General features: G+C 48.3%; 1 protein-coding gene across 1 annotated transcript; it reads right to left on the minus strand.

The window, feature by feature from the left end:
* Positions 1–973: 973 nt before the first annotated feature.
* Positions 974–4,169, minus strand: Ccno (cyclin O). The gene is made up of 3 exons (XM_003470248.5): positions 3,444–4,169; positions 2,714–2,899; positions 974–2,088 (listed from the first exon to the last, which is right to left on the minus strand). The coding sequence occupies exons 1-3, from the start codon at positions 3,834–3,836 to the stop codon at positions 1,603–1,605; spliced, it is 1,065 nt and encodes a 354-aa protein (XP_003470296.3). The 5' UTR covers positions 3,837–4,169; the 3' UTR covers positions 974–1,602.
* Between the last annotated feature and the right edge of the window lie 3,553 nt (positions 4,170–7,722).

The raw sequence follows: 7,722 nt of genomic DNA on the forward strand, positions 1-7,722 counted from the left end.
AGCTCAGTGGCGCAGGCGCTTGCTTGGAAAGCACAGGGTCATGATTTCAATTCCTAGTACACCCACCCAAAATTTTTTTAAAAAATAAGAAGTTGGGCCAGGGATTCAGCTCAGAGGGTCTAGCACTTGCCTGGTAAGTGTGAGGTCATGAGTTCTATCCCCAGTACCAATAAGTTAATAGTCAACACAGACATTTGAAGAAAATAAAGTACACTGAACTGTATTATTCATCTCCAGTTACCATTTCTATTTGCTTTATCTATTTCTTTGCCTTTTTTTTCCACCCTGCATTAACTCTCCTTATTGTGTAGGCTACCCCTAGCCTTTTCTTCTTGAGTACTTATGTGCTAGGATCTGTGTTGGCAAAATTAATGGAACATCTCATTAGAGTCATAACTCTATCAAGTAGGTATGACTATTGATGGTTATTCCCATTTTTTACAAAGCAGATGTGGCCCTGGACTTCCCTGAAGTCACCTAGCAAATTTACTTCAGAGCTTAATAGTGTATAAAATCCCATATTTTTTTTACTATCCCATATTTAAGCTTAACTTCATTTAAACTTCACAGCTCTGGTGTCAGTTGTACAGCTTGGAGATATTAAGAAATTTTCTGCAAGTGTTGGAGCTGAGACTCAGGGACTACAGCATATTCATGATGATGAGATTGAATGTAACAATTACAGAGCCACAGAAATCTAGCAAGTCTGCCTAATTACCAAGCCCAGTTCTCCCATCTGTAAAATGACTAGAAACAAGGGTAGTCTCTTATGAATAAAGGGCACTGAGTAAACAATTTGTGAGCCATCAAATCTATAAATGAAAGTTTAGTAGTGTGACTAAGGGTGGAAGTCTGAGCACCTGCTGTAAGTTCTCTGTGTCCCAGTGTCATCTTTCTAAAACTCACACTGCTTCATAGAAAGATCATAGAAAGCTTCATGAAAGATCAAAATAATGAAGCTGAACACAGTGCGTGGTATGCTGTAAGGACTCAAAACAGTCTTTATTACTGTTATGCCATTGTTATTCTTCAGCTCGTATGTAGCAACATAAACTGAACCAAATGATTGTTGGGCTCCACTTGAATTGGCTCCAACACTCTGCAACACCATTCTTTCTGACATATGCCAGGCACACATGAGACTCTATATTAGAAATAGCTCCTGCTTCACTCTTTGCTAGTGTGCCTCCACATGGTCCCCCATGCTTTGCAGCGCCACATCACCTGCAATGGCAAATGTAGGCAGTGGCTCCTTTGGACAATCACAGGCTGCTGTGCATTTTAATCTGCCTCATACCCCACCATACCCTCTGAATCCCTAGTGATACAGTTCTCAGCCTCAGAGGATCCTGACTTGTCTTATGACTGGAACCCCAGCATCCAGAATCATGCCCAACTGGTCTCAGGGATTCTAACAGCTTGTTTTTTGAGGAAAGGCAGCTCCTCCTGTTCTCCAACAAAATAAACTGGATTCTGCTGAGGTATGCTATCTATAACCTGCAAGATGCAAGCTGGAGTCCCTCTTTGGATAAATACTGTACTCTTCTGAAGCAATGGGAGGAGTCCATTCCCAGCCAGAAAAAAAGGAGCCCAAAGTCTGCTTTATTTCAAGCTAGGGGACAAGCTGCACTTCTTGCAGATCTGGAGGGGCAGAATGTGAGTCAGGGAAGTACTGTTTATGGCTACTAGCAGCTGCAGCTTGCGCAGGCAGTCTTGCAGCGCCGCCTCGGGGTGCTTGCCCAGGCGCAGGTCCACTGGGCACGGGACCTGGAGCATTTGGTCAGCCAGCGCCAAGCAGCAGATGGCCAGGAGAGAGGGGACATAGCTGGTGAAGGCGTAGTCAGCCAGGCTCAGCTCCGCTACTCCCCGAGCCAAGATTTGTGCTTCCAGAGCTTCAGAGACCTCAACTTGCCCAGCCTCCACACGCTCTTGAGTGAAATGCTCCAAGAAGAAGCTGATGGTGGGTGCACCCAGGCTGAAGTGCAACTTGTGCAGCACGATACACTCGAGGTTGCAGAGTTGCTGCCGGGAGAAAGCACCGCAGCACAGAGCCAGGAGCTGTTTCACACGCGGTGGGTGAACCTCCACCTGCAATAGAGGTGCCCTCAACACCACCCCCAAGGTTTCCAGGGTTCGACCTCCCACCCCAGCCTGAAACCTAGGAGAACACTGGCACTCCTCCTCATCCCTTGCAGATACAGGGACTTCACTTGTTCTCCACTTGCAGTTAAATCACCTGGTGTACACATCCAGTAAAGCTTCTCTAACTACAGTGTGACTAAGAAAAAAGGTTTGAGAAATTTAAATTTTTTTCTCTCACTCCCCCGGAATACAAACGCCACGAAGTTGTAGGGTCAGGGCCCAGCGTGGTGGCATAGTCTCTAATCCCAACACTGGGAAGGCTGAAGCAGGAGGATCGCCACGATTTCGAGGCCATCCTGGGCTAACAGTCAGAGGCCAACCTGAACTACATAGTGAGACTGCCAAAAAAAAAAAAAAAAAAAAAAAAAACACCAAACAAAAAAAGGAGAGACTTACCATAGCCTATTTCTTTAGGGACCCAGTGAAAGCACTGTTAAGACTGTAGATTTGCAAGCCTCTGACAAAATAAGTTTGAGGAACCCAATAGTGAATCGTGTGCGCTGGGGAGGCGGGCCGCCACAAAGGAAGACAGTTTAGCTGCACCTCTGCTCCTGACACTTCGTGAAGGTACCTGTTTGCAAGCGATGAGTAGGGCGGTGACTCCGAGCAGCTGGAAGCAGTCTGCAGCCACAGGCGTAGTGGTAAGGAAGCGATCCAGAGTGTTCACTGTCAGGCACAGCGACTCGAAGGACAGCCCGAACTGGCGGTGCACGGGAATCAGCCAGCTGAGCAGCTTACAGCGGGATTCCGCAGTCACCTGCCGAGAGAGGAAGGGAGCTGCCGAGAGGAAGGGCCCAAAAGACCCAGAGAGCATCCTCGGGAAGAAAGCAGGAAAATGCTAAACGCACTGGAAACTGGGAATAATGTGGACAACACTGCTTCTCAAAGACCGCTGGCCTGATGGCAAGCTGGGGTGCCTGCCAAGCGCCCGGTGCACGTTACCTTTTTACCTCGAGTAATCCTCTCAGCAATTCAGTGGAGGTTGGGGGCGGGGTAGTCTAATTTGCAGTTTAAGAAACAGTTTAGGATTGTTAAATGACCAGCCCGAGATACGCGAGAGCTCGGACTCAACCAGGACACTAACTTCTCTGCACCCCACCGTCTGTCTCAGGTCAGGACACTTAGGCGCTGTCCGCCCCACTGTGCAGTGCCTTCTGGAAAGCGAGGCCAGAGACCGAGCCCTCGAAAGCCCTCGTTGCTCTCTAACGGGGGCGGGAACTGGGCTGCACCGGCGAGGGCGGCGGGAAGGGCGGAGAACCCGGGAGAGGACTAGGGGCGGCGGCGGGGAGCTGGCGCCTCACTTGCGGCTGCCGCGCCAGCGACTCCAGTGGGTGGAAGTGGCTCTCCTGAGCCTTGCGGAAGGCATAGCAGCTCTGTCCGTAGTCGCGGAAGGTCTGTAGCTCGAGTGGTGCCAACAGTTGGTCCGGACTGAGAAGGGGACTGGAGCCCCGCGCCGCCGCCGACGCCACGGGGCTGTCTGCGCCGTCCGAGCCCGAGCCGGGGGACTCGAACAGGTCGCAAACGCCTGAGTCACCGGGGAGCAGGCACGGGTTCAGGGGCCGCAGCGGCTCCTTCCTCCGCAGGCGCGGGCGTCGGCTCTTCTTCACCGGGGCCCGAAGCTTCTGGTCGTTGTCGTCCCGCCTTTCTGACCAGGCCGCGGGGCTCGCGGGGCTGGCGGCGCAGGGGGTCACCATGACGCAGCCGAAGGGGCTGCTCCACCACCGCAACGCCCCGGGCGCGCCGAGCCGCAAACGTGCGCACCACGAGAGTGCGAGGGAGCCCCGCTCCGCCGCCAGGCCCTGGCTAAGTACTCCGCCTGCCCCGCCCCTCTGCCCCGTCCTCGGCCTCTCACTGGCTGAGCCCAGAGCGGCACGGGAGCCGCGATTTCCCGGGTGAAGGGGCCTCCCCTTCTCCGCCAGAAGCTCTTCTGTCCGCCACGGAAGGAGGAGCTACAACCCGCCGCGCACCCGCGCGCGTTCTGCGTTACCCCGGCAACCCGAGCCCGTGGAGCTGCGCGAGCTGGGCGCTCAGGGTGGGTCGGAGCTGGGCCACGGCCCAGCCAGGTGAGCTGGGGCCCAAATCAGGGGTTCTGCTGCAGCCGGAAAAAAAGATTCTCCCTTGTGGCGTCCCCCCCCCCCCCCCCCCCCCGGCTAGGTGGTTTCGACGCGTGCGACCACCTTCTATGCCGGCAGTGACCCAGGTCGGTACTTTTGTAAAGTGCGATTCTGGACGAAAGTCGGGCTAGAATTTTGCCAGCCTGGTTTTCTCCTAGGACCCGTACAAAACAGTGTGAATTCATTTGCTTCGGTCAGTACTCTTCCGCGAGCCTGGGGCAGAGCCTTAGTGTAGTCCTCCAGTGCTGCTGTGTAGGTACAAGCTTCCCTACTCCCAGGCATTGGTGATTGTTATACAAACAGAAAACTTCTCAATCCTACCCCACACAAGTCCACAGTCCTTAACGCAGTACTTTCCTCAGCACTTTTAACCCCAAGCCAAACAAACCATTTAACAGTATAACATTGTGGCAGGATTGCATTTTTAGTTTTACCAAATTGCTCACAGCCTATTCTTTTTTAGGTCATTAGCTTCTAACCCTCTGCCCCGGGCAGCCCAATACTTCCTTGGTTGTTCCCTGTATCTGCAGGAGCAGCAACTTGCGGAAGGGGGTAGAAAGAATAGGTGTGACCCCAGGCAGGAGAGACTGCCTGGCACTTTCTCCAAGGCTGTCCTGATCTTGTCCACAGATTTCTGTCGGTGTAGAGCTAGCTGAGTCCTCCCCAGCTAAGTGAACCTTCCTAAGGGTCTCTTAAAGATAAGAGAAGAGGCATTTGGGGCACAATGAAGATCTAAGGAATCTGGGATTTCCCAGAGGCCATAAACCAAGCTATCTTCAGACTGAACTTTTCAGGGATACTCCAGCGAGGTTACTAAGTGCCACACAGAACAATTTCAGCCATCCTCACCTCATTTCAGAAGAAAGCTGACAAGTGCATTTAGTCAAAGAGTGAATTTCTGCCCCTAGAAATTTAGAGAGGGTGGGGTGATGTCTGCTAAAATGCAGGTGAAACAAAAGGAATAGATTTCAGTGCTGGCTACTGTTACTCCTATTTCTGTAATTCTGAGCAGCTCTGTTCTCCCAGCATGTATAGTGTCATCTGTAACATGGGAGAGTTGCTAAGAATCACCTGGAAGGATTTTCAAAACACAGGCACCTGGCCTCTGTGTTTCCTCTTAGGGTTTTGTTGGGGAATATTATAGGAAGAATAATTGAATCTGTAGAGAGGGGTGAGATATCTGATTCCTTTCAGAAACACTTTCCCGGTAAAGAGAAAGAATCCAGGAATTATGATTCCCTACTGGCCCAGAGGGCTGGGTGGTATAGAGGAAAGAGCATGAAGTCCTATCTGTTGGTTGTCTTGGGCAAGACATTATTCAGTCCCCATTTCTTTGTCTGTTAAATGTTAATATTTTGTTTGCCTTCGGGATCAAGTGAAATATGTATGAAAATTCAGTCTTTTTTTTTTTTTTTTGGTAACATTTGGAATTGAACCAAGGGCCATTGCACTGAGCAATGGACCCTTGATTCGTGAACTCAGTTAATTCCTGAGGGCTGGTTGTAACTCACATTGTCAGTTGAAGGCCCAGGCTTCTCTACAGAGCCTTCAGAGTCTCTGCTGTGTACAGACAGAAACCACTGTAGATCTCTTTCAGACACTGGCCCAGGATTTTACAACTCTGTACAAGAAAAGATGTTGTAATGTTCTTTCCAGAAGTCTTTACGGGTTAAATCTGTGTCTAACACCATCTGGATACAAGTGGCTGGCAATTAAGTCATAGTTCAAAACTTTGGTCGTCAGCTAAAATTTAAATTCTGGTCATAAACCAAATTGTCTATCTGTCAGAGTGGTCATAATTTGAGGGTTCAGTGTATATCCCCTTCTCAACTCCCCTGTTTTGGAGAAAGCTTCTAGTTTAGCTGCAGAATTAGATTCAAACTTGCAATCAGTCCACTGTCCACTCGCCTCAGCTTCCCAGAAATCTGAGATTACAGGCATGTACAACACACTAGCTTAAATTCGTTCTTGACTCTAAAGTGTACATTGGTAAGTCATCAATATTATTACACTGGAGATATTTTGAAAAGCAGTACCATCATTTGATCCACTTGTGGATGTGACTTTCATTTCACCATACCAAAAATACTCAGTTCTCCAATAGGGTTTGCTTTAGAGCCTAATCCAAGAGGTGCTGCCTGAGTTTTAGCTCCAAGGATCTATCCTTCAGTATTTGTGAATCCCCCTGCATGGGCCCCACCCTCAAGCAGTTGACACAGGTGGGGAAAACAAAGAACCACTTGTTGCAGTTAATTGGGGCACCTTGGTTCACGAACTTAATTCTTTCCATGATTTTGGTTGTCGACTGAATTGAATGAGAACCAAATCAGATTTTCCCATAAGGTCAACATTGACCCTAATCATTAAATTTGATTTGATTTTCATCCAATTTGGTTTGTGATCAGACACTTGGAAAGAATTGTTTGTGAACTAAGATGCCACTGTATTTAAATTATTGAGGTATGAGAAAAGTGATGCTAGAGGATCTTCTGTGTTTAGGGTTGCAGAGAAAATGCAGGCTATCATTTAAATTTGAATGGCAGACAGTTTTTTTAGCATAATGTATTGATTCAGTAGCAAGCTCAGGCCCTTCCTTGTAGGCTACATTAAATGTTTAGACTCTCTGAAGCCATTGAAGGAGGAGAGTTGCCATGTCTCTTATTTCAAAGATTACTTTGATTGGTATGAGTTGGAGAGGACAAGGTTGAAGGCCAGTTAGCTGCAATTCAAGCAAGACATGATAGTAGGAAATGATGATGGAGATAAAAGAGGCTAAAGATATTTGGGAAATGAATGAAAAGGGGGGCCTTAATGTAGAAAGTAAGGAAGAATCCAAGAGGACCCCATATGTAATTTATGCTCCTGAGCAAATGAGTGGATGGTGATTAAAATGATGAAGCCTCCTTAGAGTAGGTAAGGTTTAAAAAATACTGTGCATGTTTCCATTCAGTTGTCTTTAAAGCAGAACTCAGTCAGAATCTATGAATTAAAGGACAACGGCAGAGTGAGTATCAGGCTAAGATCCCAGTGTGCAGAAGTACTTTTCTGGCCCATAAAACCAAATCATTAGTCTCCTATATTGCATAGAGCTGAGGTTCAGCTGGTTTCAGTGATAATTATGCTGCTGTGCTTGCTATCTCTTAGTTCTTACCAGTGTCTACTTCTGATTCAGACCCTGGAAGGTCCAGGCTGCCACAGGAAAACTTCCAGCCCAAGTTGATGGCATTCAGCACCTAAATGTGGCAAAGAGACTTGTATTTTACTAGTGTCCCTTCAAATAGTAGAGCTGTCCATGTAGACTCGAGTATCAGAAAGGAATGACTCTCCTGGCCCTGTGTGTATAACATTTAGTACACAGGCATTCAATTAACAAATCAAGGTGTTGTTAACCTATCAGATTGCTTTGGGGTGTTATGTTAAGCTATTATCAGTGCAGGAGGAGTAAAATGACCTGAAGATTTAGGTC

The sequence above is a fragment of the Cavia porcellus genome, unplaced genomic scaffold, assembly GCF_034190915.1.
Source record: "Cavia porcellus strain 051 isolate PalLab524CR breed Dunkin Hartley unplaced genomic scaffold, mCavPor4.1 scaffold_11, whole genome shotgun sequence".
NCBI classification, from domain to species: domain Eukaryota; kingdom Metazoa; phylum Chordata; class Mammalia; order Rodentia; family Caviidae; genus Cavia; species Cavia porcellus.

Bases quoted from the DNA above. Each gene is read 5' to 3' on its own strand.
- Ccno (XM_003470248.5), bottom strand. From the start codon at position 3,836: ATGGTGACCCCCTGCGCCGCCAGCCCCGCGAGCCCCGCGGCCTGGTCA. The intron at 2,900-3,443 runs GTGAGGCGCCAG...CTCTCTCGGCAG, and splicing joins CGCTGGCGCGGCAGCCGCAA to GTGACTGCGGAATCCCGCTG. The intron at 2,089-2,713 runs GTACCTTCACGA...CCTCTATTGCAG, and splicing joins TACTCATCGCTTGCAAACAG to GTGGAGGTTCACCCACCGCG.